Consider the following 18,811-nt stretch of genomic DNA (forward strand, 5'->3'; position numbering starts at 1 on the left):
AATAAAGTAATTGTCACATTCCTTATTTTATCTAATAATAACACGAACACCATTTATTTATTATCATCTTTGAATTTTTATGTGTCAAATTTTATAAACTTTTATGAAATATTGCTTTCAAATTTTAAGTCAACGTTCATTATTATTATTTTTTTACCTGTAGATTTTGTGTGCATCTAACTTTTAATTAATTTACACACTTATTATAAAAAACAATTGAACTAACATAATTTAAGGTAAAACTGAAAAAAAATATATCATAGTTTTTCTATTAAAAAATATTATATTTATTGATCTTAGTAATAAGCTCTAAATAATATTTAAAAGATCGTTCTATCATCTTAGAGAAACAATGTTATTGTAAATAGAAAAAATGAAAGTTGTTTATATTGTTTCAAACGATGAGTCTTCTTAGTTATGACTTTAGTTTTGAATTATCTAATTTTAAAATAATTATTTAAAGAATAAATAAAAAAAATATTTTTAAATTTTCATAAATTTAACAAAATGAAAACTAAGATTACATGATTAAAAATTAAAAATTGTATATAATACAATGATGAATTAAAAATTAAAAATGTTACTCACTTATAAATTAAGTTTTTCAGGTTTTAAGATTATTTTCTATTATCAATTCAAAATTTCACATAATATATAATTAAAGAATTAAAATTTTAATTTAATATTATCTTAATAATGAGATAATTTATTTTTAGGTGATTTGATGATTCAAAGGGTGGTAGAGTTGACCCATGTGTTTAAATTTGTGTGAACAGTTTTGAGTGTTTAAAAAAATGAGGGTTATTTAATAAAAACTTCAAGGAGGTTTTTATTTTATTTTATTTTTAAATTATGTAAAAAATAATTATTCTTAAAGCAAATATATATTATGTTTCTATATACATTTCTCCTATTTCATGGGATTAACAATGTGAACTATTCAGTAGTAACAATAACTTGGGAAGATAAGCAACTGTTCCCAGTTGTTTCAATTTCACATGAACCAAAACCGTAGGAATATAGGATTGTGACACAAACATGGAACTTCTCTCTGTGTCTGTCACACTCTGCAAATGCCAAACATTTTCCTTTCAGAAACCAAAGACAACCCAAATTCATGAACTTCCAGTAAACTTAAGATTACCCTGCAAAATAAACCATTCCAATCTTTCTTCTTATTCGTGTAATTGGTCTATTACTAGGGTAGCAGCAACAACATACCCTTCCTTCAATTCTACCTCCACACAGAACCGCCATTGGATGGTGGTCATGGACACACCTCCTCAAGGGCTCAATTCAAAGCCAGAAGTCATTGATTATTATGCCAACGTACTACAAACAGTTATCGGCAGGTACTTGTTTAATGGCTTCTGCCCTTTCTCGGACTTTCTTGTTTAGCTGAAAACTGCTTTTGAATTTGGTTTCAACAGTGAGAAAGATGCTCAGATGTGTATATATGATGCTTCATGGGACACCCACTTCGGTTTTTGTTGTGACATTGATGAAGAAATATCCTCCCAGCTGGCCAGTGAGTTTTTCTTCTTCTTTGATTAACCAATTCATTGGTGATGGGATAGTCTTGGGAGCAAGGATAATATATATTCACAATTTCAGATAGGTGTTTGGAGTTTTAGTCATGTGGAAATGATGTCGCATTTATGGTATTTTTAAAATGAATTTGATTCTGATGCATGTATCTTGGTAGGTTTGCCTGGGGTGTTGTTGATTAGGCCTGACCCGGATTTCAACTCTTTGAAAAAGGACTATAGTTTATCTAGGGACCAGGCAGTTCACCCTTCAGGATTACAAACTGTTACCAATATGTTGTTCCCTGCTGGAAATCCTAAGCATTGGCTTGTTAAAATGGATAAACCTGGGGTTGAGGTTGTTACCAAAGCTCAAATTGTCGATTACTATGCTCAAATTTTGACCAAGGTCATGGGAAAGTAAGGGCAGTAAATTCTAATTCTAATTCTTTTGCTATTGTTATTGGATTTCCCCTTTCCCTAAAAGTAATGACAATAATGTCTGCAGTGAGAAGGATGCACAAATGTGTATATATCATGTCTCCTGGAAGACCAACTTCGGTTTTTGCTGTGAACTTGACGAGGATTGTGCTCAAGAGCTAGCTGGTTAGCCTTGTAGAACCTTAACCCAAGTGTCAAAGTTTAAAATACCTCATTAAATCAGTTGCTTGTTGCAGTGCAGGTGTGCCAGGTGTCTTATCAGTTCAGCCAGATAACAGTTTTGAGTCTGAAAATAAGGATTATGCAGGTTAGCTGTTTTGTAGATTCCCCCATATTTTTTTTTGCCTTGGGAACATCTTGTTAATATTACAGTCTTGCTTCAACAGAACTCCTTAGAGTTATGCGAGTGTGATTAGTGTCAAGCTGGTTTCATGCATGTTTAGTAAAACTAAGTTAAACCTTGGAGTAAGGATAAGATTCTTGCCTAATAGATGAGAATCTGGTTTCCTTTCCCCTGATGTTTAATTATGCCCATTCATGGTTGCCTACACTTCAGTATTAATCAGTGTCCATCGTCTCTCTGATTTTCTACTAACTATACATATTCAGGTAGTAACTTAGAAAATAGTTGGAATGTTTCCAACTCTTCTGAAGCAAGTCATGAAGAGCCCTTGAAAACAAAGAAACTTTTTGTGACAGGTATGGCCACAACATTTATTCTAGGTATAAGCCTGTGTTATCCTCTCGCATCTGGCTGTTCATATGATGGCTATTCAACTAAGAATTATATTTGAATTACTGTCAGGAACAAGTAATTTGGCACGTACCTTTACAAAAACTCAGCATGGTACAAAAAAATATTAAAAAAATCAATTTTTTAAAAGCACTTCTATAATAAATAAATATTTTTTAAAAATTATCAGCTGTGAGATGATTCCATGTTTAGTTTAATTGGCCAACCTATTCTTTAATTTGAGCAATTATTTCATGGGAATGTCATTTTTGGTTCTTGCAAGAGATGATACTACTTGGAATTATTTGTCTCTTCAACAGGGCTATCGTTTTATACATCTGAGAAAACCTTGCGTGCAGCATTTGAAGGCTTTGGTGAGCTGGTTGAAGGTAACTCATTTTCATTGCTCATCAATCTTTAGTGTCTCATGACAGAAACAAATTCATCCCAGCTTTTACTTTTAAATGGTAATGCTTGACAGTTAAAGTTATTATGGACAAGATTTCAAAAAGGTCCAAGGGTTATGCATTTGTTGAATACACAACAGAGGAAGCTGCAAGTGCAGCGCTCAAAGAGATGAATGGCAAGGTAGATTCATCTTTCTCACTTTCTTGAAAAGTTTTGTTTTGCTTTGAATCAGTTCCGCCTCATTACTGTCAAGAAATAAGAATGAGTTAATAATTCCGAAATGAAAGAGGCTTGGCGGTTTTAGAAATTTTAATCTACGTGCAGATTATTAATGGCTGGATGATAGTGGTAGATGTTGCCAAGCCTAACCCGCCAAGATACAACAGGAATCGTGCTGGATCGTCAAGTTGACAAGAGAAAAGCTCTATACTATTACCAGCTCTGCTGAATGATTTTAGTTCCCTTGAAAGGTTGTGTTTGTCAATCTTTATGCTTTCAATGCATGATTGTGTAAACTAGACTCATTCATGTTGGAATATCCACGACATGTCTGAATATCATGTAAATATTATATTTATAGGATTAATTAGTCTTCTATCTTAGGAGTTGTTTCTCAATATATTTTTTTTCCAATTTATTTCCTTACATGATTAGCGTAAGGAATCTTTTTATATCAGTTGACTTGTACTTGTGCTAGTAATACTACAGAAGTACTTGGTCTAATCATTAGCATAAACAAGTGGTGGTTATTTTTGTTTTACTTCACATAAAATGACTCCAGTTTCATATTATTGGAGCCTTCATTCTCTCTTACACTCACCACAGGCAAGGGATAACTACAGAAAAGGCTGCCTTGGCAATAGATGTAGCTTATCTGTAGTGCATTTTGCATTCTGTTTTCAGTGCTCACTCATGCCAGTGTTGTTGTTAACTTGCATCTTTTCATAACTTCTAGATAAGGGAGATAAATGCAATGCATACTTCATTCAAGTAGGCTTGCCTGGGAAGCATGTGTAACATCCCTGAATAAGTTACTTCTCTATGGTTTATCCTTCACCTCAGCCTCCATTCTGCTCGAGGAGTTGTCTTTGGTCTGCAAGCAGGTATCTAACAACTCAATCACATGTTCTAGATATGTTTTTAGACAGTAATGCTACACTTGCCCATGTGAGTGAAAATATAGAACTCTTCTGTTGGCTAAGGTTCCTACAGAATGTTAGAGTAAGACTAAAGCGTGCTGCAGTTGGCTAGCAATATTGTAGCCTCTACAGGAATCTGGGTTTCTATTGTTAGGCTTTTGGATGTTAAAGAGTTCAGTAGACAATGACATTTTAAGATAATGTTGGTTCAGATAGGTGTTTTAAGACAATAGTTGCTAAAGTTGTAACATAATATATTATGGAACTTTAGCTGTTTAGCCATTTGGACTAAATTTTAATATTCTATGTAAAACTAGTCATTATTGGAAAATATAATTGGTGTTTTGTTTGAAATATACCAGGAGGTAACCAAAAAGGATTAAAAGGGAAAACAAACTATATATAGCAAAAAGTAGGCATAAGCTAGCAAAAAATTAGAAAGTTAGCTGATAATTGAAAGCAATTAACTAAAAATTGAGATCTGTTAAGATGATTTTTAGATTGTAATTATTTAGTATGTTTATATGCCATTTTTATATAAATTTTATTTTTATTTTATGAATAAAAAAATATGTTTGGATAATTAGAATATATTTTTAATTGATTTTGATCTTTTAAAGACCAATTAATTTAATAATATTTTTTATTTTCAATAATTTCTTATATTTCCATTTTACTATTAATCTTATATTATATCTTAAAATATACACGTCTGTGCATTTCTAAATACCATTTTGTATTAGTATTGAGATAAAATAGATAATGGAAAATAGAATAGTTAAATCATAGCTTATGTAAAAAGGATAGAAAGTAAATTATTTTAATAAATATTTGAAAGATAGAAAATAACAAAATACAAGAAACTAAATGTTTGATAATAAAACACTATTGAAATAATATATTACGAAATATTATGTTATTAAAATAAGTTTGTTAATCAAATACTATGAATTCAGTTAAACATACTTTTAATCAATTATTCAGAAACCAAAGTCAACAATTATCTTTTATTTGTATTAGCTTGTTTTGTAATATTATTTGATGTCTTCATTACAGGTACTAAACCCATCTTAATCATACAGTATTACTTACTAAAAGAAACAAGATAAAAGTTTTCTGAAATAAGTAGATTGTTACATGCTAAGTAGCCTTCAATAATAAATGTTACACTAATTACTTTTTACTTTTCTGAATTGCTTTTAATGTTCAATTTTTATTCATGAGACCAATCCATTTCTTCTATAAGGAGAAAAATAAAATTGGGGTTTATTGAAAGCAATAAACACACCCATAAGATAACTGGTATGTAAAATTTAGATAACATAATTAAAGAAGTTACTAGTCCAACAATTGTTCCAGGCATTTTGCAGAATCAATAACTCATTGTAGACCCTGTCTAAAAATTATGGTATTACAATACTTGGATGTCAGAAATATCATTGGCTATGGTAGACAGAAAACGAGCAGTTACTTGCCTAGTAAATTGCAGAATTTTTTAGGACCACTGAATCTCTCCATGGTGGGACCAACTGAATTCAAAGAATGTCAATTTAGAGAAATTATAGTAATTGAAGATCTAAGAAAACCAGGAATGACAAAACAAACTTCAAACACATATTAGAGGTTATTTCTTGTTGTGGTTGACCTTCCTCTTGACCTTTTGAAAAAATAGGCTTGACAAAACAGGCAGTCCGGCCCATTTTGGCCCAACTCTCCATTGGTCCGCCAAAAATGTGGTGGGCTGAAAATAGTAATCCATCTCGTCATAGAGTGGGTTGGCAGGCTGGTCTGTCACTTTTTAATTTTTTGTAATTTTTTTATTTTAATTTATTTACTTGGTTATAATAATTTATATAATTTTCTGGACAATAAAATACAAGAAAGAATAATAAAATAAAATAAAATTTTAATATTTTAATGAAACAATATTTAATACTTAATAAAATAAATTAAATATCAACAATATTTCAATGAATTAAATTATGTATAAAGAAATTAATGCAAATAAAGTTATATATAAAATATTGATCACTACCAATTTTTATTTAAAAAATATGAGATTTCTTTTTAAAAGTGTAAAAAATAAAAAGGGCGGGCTGGTGGACCAGTTCACCCCGTCTCGCTTATGACCTGCCAGGTTGGTGGTTAGACAGGTTGGGCCAATATGAGTTAGCAGGTTTAAAAAGTGAATCCGTCCCACCTAAATTATGTCAGACCTGTTTTGTCGTCCCTATTTTTGAAAGTTGCTCATCTATTTTGATTGTCAGTTCCATTGTTACTATTGATGTTGATTTCTATTGTGTTGACATTGATTTGAATTGGAGCTATTGGTTTTGATTTAGATTAAATTTAATCTATTATTATTTTATAATGAATTATTATTATCTTATCATTGAAGTTGTTTTATTCCTTATATGATATTAAATCATGATGTTTAATTACTTGGATGTGTGACTTAATTATTCCAAGTGGACTCATGTTATACATTTTTCAAAAAAATATCTTAGTTTCTTGTAAAGATAATTTGATAAAAATTATGTGTAGTAATTAATGATTATTACACGTGATCCTATTAACTTAATGTATTATTATGTCAACTATAGATTGTTGAAGATTTGACTACAACAAGTGTAGATGATGCATATGTTGTAAGGAAATTTAAGATCAAAATAAGAGAGGTTGAAGTCTAATTATTGTGGTTACGATACGACATTTTTACAACCAATCTCTCTTATTTTGATATTCAATTGCTTCCCATGCAAAATATGCAACATCTACACTTGTTATAGTCAAATCTTTCAACAAAATGCAGTTGATATAATACATTCAATTAGTAGGATTACATGTTGTTGGAGATCCCACATCGACTAGAGATGAGAATATTTCATTGTATATAAGTGGGTGCAAACCTCACCCCATGAGCCGATTTTATGGGGTTGAGTTAGGCTTAAAGTCCACTTCGTAATATGGTATCATAGCCATTTAAAACCTATCCTAGCAAGTGTTTATTAGGTTTATTAGACCACCTGCTATCAGGCCGTTATCGGACCACCCATAATATGTTATCCCGGGGGACTGCAAATCCTTTTTCCCCAGTTCAAATCCGGGTGTCGCTTGATCGATAAGACACTTGAAATGAAAGATTATATTACGTTTTTACGAGCTGCCACTCTCGGCGTGAAGGGGTGTGTTGGAAGGAATAATAAAGACTAGAGATGAGAATATTTCATTGTATATAAGTGGGTGCAAACCTCACCCCATGAGCTGGTTTTATGGGGTTGAGTTAGGCTTAAAGTTCACTTCGTAATACATGTAAAAATAATTAATTATTGCAAACAATCCTTATCAAATTATCATTAAAAGAAGCTAAGATGATTTTCCTGCAAATGGTAACATCAATGATTGAGGCAACACATTGATTAGATCACTACATTTTGCAGGATATTTCAGTACATGTTCTAAAGCTCAAACATGTAATTACAATAGTGTACCGAGTCAACTATAATATAATGCTTTGAAGTACAAGTGTCGAACCCACAAGGAATAGATTTTGGTAAAATTTTATAGTTCAACACTCACTAAGTATCTAAACATGGTAATATTGAGATTAAAAAAGTGACTTTGCATATTGAATTAAAGAATAATAAAGCATTTAACACAGTTCTCACAACCCTTCTTGTTCTTGATTTTAAATCATGTAACAAAAGTATCCACCTTATTAATTCTCAATTTACTTCTCTTGTGATAGTCATATCAACTTCTTGGGGCAATCTCTGATCACCTTCATCCCAAGAATTTTCTTTGCAGGACCTAAGTCTTTCATGGAAAAAGACTTGCTTAAAGCATTCTTCAAACCAACAATCTTGGTTTTACTTTAACATATCATTGACATATAATAGTAGGATAACAAAGTTTCCATCTTCATACCTCTTGATGCACACACAATGGTCAGCAGTTGTCTTCTTGAAACTGTGTTTGGTCATGAAAGATTCAAACTTCTTATACCATTGTCTAGGTGCTTGCTTCAGACCATACAAACTCTTCTTCAGATGACACACCAAGTGTTCCTTGCTTGGTTCTTCATAACCTTCGGGCTGCTCCATATAGATTTCTTCTTTGACGTCTCCATGTAGGAAAGTTGTTTTGACATCAAGTTGTTCAAATTCTAGGTCTAGGCTAGCTGCTATACCCAATGCTACTCTTATGGAGGAATACTTCACCACTGGTGAGAATATCTCATAAAAACCATCTCCTTTCACCCTTTCACAACAATTTGATCTTTCTACCTTGGTCTCAAGCTTCCCTCTTCAGTTTTAAGCCTATACACCCATTTGTTTTTCAAGGATTTTCTTCCTTTAGGTAGCTCCACCAGATCATAAGTATGGTTCTCGTGTAAAGAGTTCATCTCTTCTTCCATGACTTTGATCCACTCCCCTTTCTCAATTGATTCCATAGCCTCTGAGAAGTTTTGAGGTTCACCATTATCTGTCAAAGTAATATAATCTTCTTTAGGATACTTTGATGGTGGCTTTCTTCTTATTTCAGAGCACTCAATTCAACTTGCATTTGTTGGTCTAAAGGATCAGGTTCTTGTTGTATTTGAGGGTCTAACATTATTTAATCATGATCTGGTTGTTCATTAGTCTAGTCAGGAACTGGGTGAGCAGGATCTGTCTGTTGGTCTATTTGATTAGGATCTATTTTTTTAGGAATCTCTCCCCCTGAATCAATGCAATATCTGGACTTGCACTGATTTTTCTCTTGAATATCTTTGATCGTTTGTTCCTTAAAGAACACAACATCTCTGCTTCTAACAATTTTCTTCTTTATAGGATCCCACAATCTATACCCAAATTCATCCTTTAGGGACCTAAGGTATATGCACTCATTGACCTCAACATTTATCTTTTTTCTTTCATCCTTTGGAATATGACAAAGGCTCTGCATCCAAATACTCTCAGATGATTGAAGGATGTCTTCTTCTTGTACCAAACTTCCTCTGGAATCTTTCCATCTAGAGGTATTGAAGGTGTAAGGTTTATGAGATCAACTGTAGTCTTTATTGCTTCATCCTAGAAAGACTTGGGGAGGTTTGCACCTTGTAACATGCATTTGACTTTCTCTTCAATAGTACGATTCATCCTTTCGGCTACTCCATTCAGTTGAGGAGTCTTTGGTGGTGTCTTTATCATTCTAATGTCATACATCTTGCAATAGGCTTCAAAAGGACCACAATACTCTCCACCATTGTCGGCTTTCAGACACTTAAGCTTTTTTCCAGTCCCACACTCTATTAGAGCATGAAATTTTTTAGATGCTGACAGTACCTGATCTTTGGTTTTCAATAAGTGCACCCATACTCTTCTTGAGTGATCATCAATAAATGTAACAAAGTAGTAGGCCCCATCAAGAGATTTTTCAGATGGTGCACAAACATTTGTATGTACAAGTTCAAGTACCTCTTGTCTCCTTAAGGGATCGCTTGATCTATGAAAACTAACTCTGCATTGTTTATCATAAATACAATCAGTACAGGATTCCAAGATTTGAGCCTTTATATTTAGCAAGTGGTTTTTGGCGAGCATCGGGAGTGCTTTCTCACTCATATGCCCCAATCATCTGTGCCAAACATCTTTGGAGTTTGTAGCAACACTTACTTTTCCAGAAAAAATTCTTCCTTGCATAATGTAAAGGGATCCTTCCTCTAAACCTCTGGCAATGACTAGGTTCCCTTTTTCTAGTTTTCACTTTCCAGTACCAAAATGGCTTATAAAATCAACATCATCCAACTTACCCGTTGAGATAAGGTTGAGACGCATTTCTGGAACATGCTTCACTTCCTTCAATTCAAGTTTGTTTCGTGTGTCTATTAGTAACACGATATCACCAATACCTACAATCTTGCTTGTAACATGGTTTCCCATTTTCACAGTACCATAGTCACCTTTCTTGTAATTTGAAAAGAAACCTTCATGTTGACTTACATGGAAAGAGGCACCAGAATCAACGATCCAAGACAAATCACCATATGCAACATTTAGGTAATTGTCTTCTCCAATAAAAAAAACCTTCATCATCAACGACGACGACTGTGGTTGGAATACAATCCATCTTCTTTGGATCAACTAAGTTTGGATGGACAGTTCCGGCTTTCTGATTTCTCTTCAGAAATATGCATTCAGATCTCTTATGACCTTCTTTACTACAATAATAGCATATTGTTTTTGTGTGAGATTGAGAATGACCTTTGGCTTTGCTCTTGTTTCTTCCACGGGATTCATTTCTCCCACGGGTTTCACGTCTTTCTCGCTTCAATAACATTTGCTTCATATTGAAAATTTGTACCTCTTTCTTTCCTTCTGGATGTAGAGCGTGACTACTAGTGTGTCCCAACTCTCAGGCAACGAACTGAGTAGCAAAAGTGCATGCAACTCATCATCAATCTTCATATCTATCTTTTTCAATTGATTGACAAGACCCTTGAATGAATTTAAGTGTTCCATCATACTTTGACCATCCGTGTAGTCAAATTTTCCCAGTCTTCTAACAAGAGATGCTTTATTTCTTGGAGTTTTCTTTTGAATCATAGATTAAAGTTTTGACCATAACTCATAAGCATTTGTGTATGTGAACACGTGCTCTAACAAAATTATATCAATATACTTTGAAATCAATGCAACAGTTTTTCGATTCAAAAGTTCCCAATCTTTATCACTTTTACCTTCTGCTTATCTATGCAAGAAATGGGCTCATGCATATCCTTACAATATAAGTGATCCTCCATCATGGGCTTCCAATAGGAAGAGTTGTCCGTTGTCAACTTGAACATGTCTCCATCCTAAATGGCTCATTCCATCTTGTATCAAAACCAAGCTCTGATGCCATTGTTGGGAAAATCAAAACTAATTCTCCCTCTTTGGTGTAGATACAAAATGAGCACTTGCGGTAACAATAAGCAAATAAAAGAAAATATAGCAAAATTGAATAATGACACTAAATCTCACCCAACAAGGATGAAATACAATGTCTCTCTAACATCTCACTACGATTTGTAATCTCACACTATGGTGGATCTCTATTCTCCCGTTTACTCTCTATGTTTCTTTTCTCACTTGCTTGCTTTTCTCTTCCTCACAACTTCCCTTTATATAGAGAATGAGAGGAAGACTTCTTCATAAAGAGATAGTGGATAACTAATGCTTATCACATTTTCAAGAGAGAGTTACAATTCCTAGACTTTTGGAATGGTCATCATTGAATATATTCAATGGATTAGTTATCAAGATTTATTAATCATGGTACCCATTAAAATAAGGAGGGATTCCCAACACTATATGCAAACATTTCTTTTTCTTTTAATCCCTTCTTGCTTTTGTTTTTGGATATTTGATCTTTTCTAGATTAGATGTTTCAACATTCAACTCAAGTAAGGAATTTATGAAATAATTGATACAAAATTGAATTAAGAATTGGAGTCAAATATTTAGAAATTAGTTGTAGATTCAATTGAAAAAATAAGCAATGGATTTACGATGTTATTGAATTGAATTTTCTTTTAGTTGAAGTCTGTTTCCTCACTTCTATTTTTTTTAAAAAAATCTATCATTTTTTAATTGAATAATTAGTACATTCAGAGATTCTTAAATATATTGCAAGCTATTAATGATACTATACATTGAAGCACTCCTTGTGTGGCACTAGGATTTCTTCTTCCCATGTTGTCTTTAAAAGAAAATGTGTATTTCGTTTCTCTTTTCTAAATTAATATATTTCAGTTTTTGTTCCTCTGTCATTTGTTATTCACATTTTGGTTTTCATTTTGTAGAAGAGTTTAAGGGTTTGCTTTGTTTTAAATTTAGGTTACATTTAATGTTAAAAAAACATTCCCAACTAAATTACTTTGGAAATAAGATTATTACTAATAAATTTTTAAGAAAAGTTTAAAAACAATAGGTTAATATATATGATCCATTATCCTGCTATTGTTTATAAACATTCATGATGGTCTTTTAAGTTTGTTTTTTTTGTTAAATATGAGAATTTTTTTTTTAATATTACTTTCTAAGGAAGAACATGATCAAATTGGATCAAAAGATCAAATTACAGATATTCTCACTAAGCCATTGAAGATCGATGCTTTTATCAAGTTAAGATATCTGTTGGGCATGAAGGTTGTTCCAAATCATAATTAAGGGAGGATGTTGGTTATTAATTCACATTTTATTAATCTTAAATTATTTACCGTTAGTATTACATTAATGGTCAGTTTATAGGGCTGTTAGTATTCCTATTTTATAGCTTCCAGTAAATGTAATTTTATTATATATATTATTGAAGTAAATCAAAATGAATGTATCAGTTCAACAGTTTTGCAATTTCATGCAATTACGTTCAATCAGTTTCTACAACTTTTTGCCTTTTGTTATTTCCTTCAATTAGTTTCTACAACTGGTATCAGAGTCAGTCTGTTATCATGAACTCTACCCAATTATCAGTCCCTATCCTTGATGGAAAAAATCACAATCGGTGGTGTGTGCAAATGAGATTTTTGTTTGATTATCATGAGTTATGGGATGTCGTTGAGAGTGGAGTGTCTGCATTAGCTGATAATGCAACTGAGGCGCAACGAGTAGCGCATCGTGACCAGAAGAAGAAGGACAACAAGGCTTTGTATCTCATCCATCAATGGATGAATGACGAGACGTTTGAACAGATAGAAGGAGCAACAACTGCAAGTGAGGCTTAGACCATTTTGTCAACCAATTATAAAGGTGATGACAAGATCAAGAGGGTGCGTCTTCAAACCCTAAGACGCCAATATGAACTGCTGCAGATGGAAAACACAGAGAGTGTTGATGTCTATATAAATAAAGTTCTTGCCTTGACAAATCAGATGAAAACCAATAGTGAAACACATTTGGAGCAGGCAAAGGTGGAGAAGATTTTGAGGTCTTTAACTCCCAGATTTGAATATGTTGTTGCCGTAGTTGAAAATGCCAATGACATTTCAACAATGATAGTAAGGTTAATGTCCTCTTCCCTACGAGCGTATGAGCAGCAGATGAATGACAATAAGATTTAAAAACCAATTGAACAGGCTTTACAAGCACAAGCCTCAATTGGTAGCTCCTATCATAAACACGGTAGTTCACGAGGCAGAGGACGGGGACGTGGTGGTAGCTATTCCAGTAAAGGTCATGGTGGCCAGAATCATGGAGGCGTTGAGCAAAACAACACTGGTTCCACTCACAATCCGAGTTCAAATAACTCTTGGCACGGAGGATGTGGTCGTGGAGGACGAGGAGGCATGTATAATAAATCAAATGTGGAGTGTTATAACTGCCATAAACACGACCATTATGCAAATGATTGCAGATCAAAAGGTGATAATCATGCTGCCAATTGTGTTAAAGAAGATAGTAATCACGAACAAGATGAAGAGGATCATGCAGTATTAATGGCAGCCACATCAAATGAAACTCTAAACAATTAGACTTGGTATTTGGATACAGGTTGCACAAATCATATGTGTGGTCAGAAGGAGCTGTTTGCATATTTGGATGACTCATTTTGCACAAAAGTGAAATTCGGTGATGGCAGGTTCGTTCTGGTGACTGGAAAAGGGCGAATTCTTATCACATTGAAGAATGGTGATCACAGGTACATCTATGATGTTTTCTATGTACCTGATATGAAAAGTAATCTTTTAAGTATGGGACAGCTGGCCAAAAAGGGTTACGTGATGCACATAGTTGAAAATCAATTCTCAACTTTTGATAAAAAAAGGTAGTTTGATTCTTAAAACTTTTTTTATCAAAAAACCGCATGTTTCTAGTAGATTTTCATATGGGTGATTTCAAGTGTTTGAATGCAATAGTGAATAATGAATCGTGGTTATGACATTTACGCTTTGGGAATTTTCACAGTTTGGAAAATCTCTCCAAACAAAATTTAGTGAATGGTTTACCCTATATTCATCACCCTGATCAATTGTGTGAGACTTGCATTTTTTTGAAAGAATCATTGGATACCATTTGTTAAGGAGCCTTGGCGTGCGAAATTTCCTTTAGAGCTTGTTCATACTGATGTTTGTAGCCCGATGAACATATCATCAATTGGAGGTAATAAGTATTTTTTAACCTTTATTGATGATTTTTCAAGGAAAACCTGGATTTATCTATTGAAAAACAAGGATTAAGTATTCCATTGCTTTAAAATATTTAAAGCATTTATTGAAAGATAGAGTGACGGACTAATTAAGATGGTGCCTAGTGATGGAGGGGGTGAGTACAAGTCTAATGAGTTCAAGAGGTATTGTGAAGAACTTGGGTTCCAGCATAACATAACTTGTCCCTACACACCTCAACACAACAGAGTTGCCGAGAGAAAGAATAGAACAATCATGAACATGGCGAGGAGCATGCTTAAAGCGAAAGGTATGCCAAATTATTTTTGGGCTGAGGCCGTAACATGTGCGACATATTTGATAAACAGATCACCCACTTGGAGTGTTCCTAACACAACTCCGATTGAGGCATGAAGCGGATTCAAACCTAATGTGCAGCACTTGAAGGTATTTGGGTCAATTACTTGTGCTCATGTCCCCAAGGCAACAAGATTGAAGTTGGATGATAAGGCAGTGAAGACCATTTTCATTGGATATAAGCATGAGGGATACAAACTATATAATCCAATGATAAAGAAGGTGATTGTTAATCGTGATGTTACATTTGCCGAAGATGAGGAATGACAATGGAATGCATCAGCTGAAATGGATTCGAAAAAATGATATATTTATGTTTTAAACGATGATGTGGAAGAATGAGTCACTCTACCTGCAGTTCAACCTGAAGCTGTAATTCAACCTGAAATCGCAGCTCCAATTACAACTATGATGGAGCGACCAAGAAGGTAGCAACGACTCCTAGCCGGAGTCTATCCCTCAAGACTTTCATAAATCTTTTTCTAAGTAATTTACTTAGATCACAATTAAGAATGAAAAACACAATTTTATGTAAGAAATCAATGCAAAGCAATAAAACAATTAAGAGAAAAAAATTGCTATCTAAAAATACCACGTATCTAAAAATGGCACGGTGAATTATTAAATTTACCACGTGTTTCCATAACTGAAGAATACGTGGCGTCCACCATGGATGAAGCAGTACACGATGATGTAGATGATGATCGATTGGAGGACATGATTCGTGATGTAGGAGCTGAGTCTTTTGAAAAAACGCATGGATATGGAAATATGTCAAGTGATGGAGAGACTCCATTGTATCCTGGATCAACTAACTACCCACGGTTGTCGGCGGTGTTAAGATTGATGAATTTGAAGGCAATAAATGGATGGACTGATAAAAGCTTCACAGAATTGCTTCAGTTGTTGAAGGATATGCTTCCAGAGGGAAATACTCTACCTAATCGTAATTATGAGGCCAAAAAGATTCTTTGTCCAATGGGTATGGAGTATAAAAAGATACATGCATGTCCTAATGATTGTATATTATACTGGAAAGATTTTGAATTGCTGAAAAGTTGTCCGAGGTGTGGGTTATCACGTTATAAGTTGAAACAAAAAGATGATGATACTATTGAAGATATAGAAAAGCATGGACCCCTAATGAAGGTTATGTGGTATTTTCCCATCATTCCAAGGATGAAGTGTTTGTTTGCATGCCCAAACCATGCTAAGAATCTTTGATGGCATGTAGATGAGAGGAAATGTGATGGCATGTACCGATATCCAGCTGATCCTATTTAGTGGAAGAAATTTGATGATGAGTTTCCAGAGTTTGGTAAAGAATCAAGAAATATCCAACTTGGTTTAGCTACAGACGGAATGAATTCGTTTGGTAATATGAGTATAAATCACAGTTCATGGCATGTTTTACTAGTTTATAACTTACCTCCTAGATTGTGCATGAAGCGAAAATACATGATGTTTTCTATGATGATATCCAGTCCGAAACAGTCAGGCTAAGTCCTTTAATTGAAGATTTGAAGTTAATGTGGGACCAGGGTGTTGAAGTATTTGACGGATTTGCTAATGAAACTTTCAATCTTCATGCCAAGTTATTTTGCACCATCAATGACTTTCCGACATATGGTAACTTATCAGGTTATAATGTTAAGGGTCACAAAGCATGTCCAATATGCGAAGAAGACACTGCTTCCCGACAATTGAAACATGGAAGGACAAGAGTATATTTTTGGCATCGGAGGTTTCTTAGAAGTCATCATCCTTACTGGAGATTGAAAAAAGCCTTTAATGGACACCAAGAGGCTAGTGGCCCACCAACTCCATTAACTGGTGTTGAGATTTACGAAAAGGTAAATAACATAGACCACACCTTCGGTAAGTAAAAAAAAAAAAGTCATTTGTGACAAACATTTGGAAGAAGAAATCAATCTTCTTTGATCTTCTGTATTGGTCAAGGTTAGAAGTCAGACATTGTATAGATGTAATGCAAGATTTGAAGTTAATTGGGTTGAAGTCTCATGATTGTCACATGTTGATGCAACAGTTGTTGCCAATAGCTATTCGTGAGATCTTACCAAAAATTGTTAGACATACCATAACCCGTTTATGCTCATTATTCTCTTCCATCTGTTGTAAAGTCATTGATCCATCAAAACTAGATCAACTTCAAAATGAAATTGTTGTTATCTTGTGTGAATTGGAGATGTTTTTTCCTCCATCTTTTTTTGACATCATGGTTCATCTAGTGGTGCATCTGGTAAGAGAGGTTAGATTGTGTGGACCAGTGTACTTAAGATGGATGTATCCTGTTGAGCGGTATATAAATTTTTTGAAAGGTTATGTGAAAAATCATTATCATCCAGAAGCTTCAATGATTGAAAAGTACATAGCTGAAGAAAGTATTGAATTTTGTTCAGAGTACATGTCAAAAGCAAATCCAATAGGTCTTCCTGCTAATTATGGCACCACAGGCGTTCTACAAGTAAATGTTTACGTGGTGTGAATATTGTAAGCAAATTTCGATCAAAAGTCTTGCAAGCATATTTGTATATATTGAATAATACAGATGAAGTTATACCTTACATAGAAGCTGATAAAACCATTGTGAAGGCAAATAACCCAAGACAAACAGAGAAATGGGTCTTGATGGAACATAATAGAACTTTCATGCCTTGGTTTAAAGACGAGGTGTTCAAGGATTCAACGGCCTCAAAGACCTAGACCTGGTTGGCTGCTGGATTGAAGTTTGATGTCATCTCATGTACAGCGTACAAAGTGAATAATTGTATATTTTACGCGAAGTCTATGGATGAAAAGAGTACAGTTCAAAATTCTGGTGTTACTCTTGAAGTCGAGTCAATGCAGTTTTCGACTTTGAAAGATACAAATCTAGTACTTGGATCAATGGCATACTATGGGTTTATAGAAGAGATATGGGAGGTTGACTACACTAAGTTTTTCGTTCCAGTTTTCAACTGTAAATGGGTTGACAATAAAAGTGAGGTTAAAATTGATGAATTAGGATTCACACTAGTGGACTTTCGAAAGATAGGGTATCAAGATGAGCCATTTATAATGGTTCAACAAGCATCTCAGGTTTTTTACGTGAAAGATCCTACGTTAGAACATTGGTATGTCGTTTTACACGGGAAAAAACAAAGGGAGGCCATAGATGATATTGAAAATGGTGACCCTCATTCATTCACACCAATGATAATTAATAAAGATGACGATGTACTTGATGATGTACATGCAACTCGTAAAGACCACAGTGAATGAATTTACATATGAACATTCAACCCACATGCAACCCGTAAATACACATTTAGAATTTTATGTATTATTTTTATATGATTTTCATTCCATGCAAATTAACTAATGTTTGTTACCTAATTTTTTTAACAGAGATATGGATGAGGATCAGACTCCAATCAGACCTTGATCCGAACGAGGCAGTAGAGGACCTACTAGATTGAAGCGTCTCGCATTGAAACGTGCTGCTAGTGAGAAGACACGTGTTGACATTGACGTCAACACTGAAGTGGCTTTTGGTCCTAAAGCAGATAAGTTTATGAGTTATCTTGGAGTTGTTTCTCGTGAGAGGCTCCCCATTTTGATTAATTCATGGGATGAGGTGTTAGAGATCGATCAGAACATGATCTGGGAGGATGTTCTCATAAGTTTTACATTATTATTGTTACCATATAATGCTTTTTAATATTCATTGATTAATTTTAATTTGGTGATGTTATTTTCCAAGCAAACTTTGAAATTCCTGATGTGGAACCACTTCGATCAAAGGTTATATCCAATATCGGACTTAAATTTTGTCACTTTAAGTCAAGATTGACTTCGAGATACGTTTTTGGCGACCTTAAAGAAAAAAATCCATGTTTAAAGTACAAACATATTGACGAGGAAACATGGCGTCTTTTTAAAGAAAGCCATGAAAATGAGGCTTGGATGGTAAGTGAAGTAACTTAACTATTTTTATTTATATAACATTAATAAGTTTATCTTATTTAATTCACTTTGTTTATTTCAATTATGACAGGATCGTCGGAAGAAAGCTCAAGAG

The 18,811-nt window shown here is 33.8% G+C and overlaps 1 protein-coding gene across 3 annotated transcripts; it reads left to right on the forward strand.

Moving 5' to 3' along the window:
- Window positions 1–941: 941 nt before the first annotated feature.
- On the forward strand, window positions 942–18,318 carry LOC137827920 (organelle RRM domain-containing protein 1, chloroplastic). Of its 3 annotated transcripts, XR_011083799.1 has the most exons (11): window positions 942–1,352; window positions 1,431–1,528; window positions 1,706–1,946; window positions 2,035–2,132; window positions 2,209–2,274; window positions 2,577–2,666; window positions 3,021–3,089; window positions 3,182–3,288; window positions 3,433–3,578; window positions 4,064–4,211; window positions 18,139–18,318. XR_011083799.1 is itself a non-coding variant. In XM_068634295.1 (9 exons), exons 1-9 carry the CDS (start codon window positions 1,039–1,041, stop codon window positions 3,517–3,519), a joined length of 1,170 nt encoding a protein of 389 aa, XP_068490396.1. In that variant the 5' UTR covers window positions 942–1,038; the 3' UTR covers window positions 3,520–3,831. The 3 variants fall into 3 exon arrangements, 1 of the variants encoding a protein (XP_068490396.1); XR_011083798.1 differs by lacking the exon at window positions 18,139–18,318 and having other exon boundaries at window positions 4,064–4,540; XM_068634295.1 differs by lacking the exons at window positions 4,064–4,211; window positions 18,139–18,318 and having other exon boundaries at window positions 3,433–3,831.
- The last annotated feature ends 493 nt before the right edge of the window (window positions 18,319–18,811 follow it).

Source organism: Phaseolus vulgaris, chromosome 7 (assembly GCF_000499845.2).
Source record: "Phaseolus vulgaris cultivar G19833 chromosome 7, P. vulgaris v2.0, whole genome shotgun sequence".
Taxonomy (NCBI): domain Eukaryota; kingdom Viridiplantae; phylum Streptophyta; class Magnoliopsida; order Fabales; family Fabaceae; genus Phaseolus; species Phaseolus vulgaris.

Bases quoted from the DNA above. Each gene is read 5' to 3' on its own strand.
- LOC137827920 (XM_068634295.1), top strand. From the start codon at position 1,039: ATGGAACTTCTCTCTGTGTCTGTCACACTCTGCAAATGCCAAACATTT. The intron at 1,947-2,034 runs GTAAGGGCAGTA...TAATGTCTGCAG, and splicing joins TTGACCAAGGTCATGGGAAA to TGAGAAGGATGCACAAATGT. The intron at 3,289-3,432 runs GTAGATTCATCT...ATCTACGTGCAG, and splicing joins TCAAAGAGATGAATGGCAAG to ATTATTAATGGCTGGATGAT.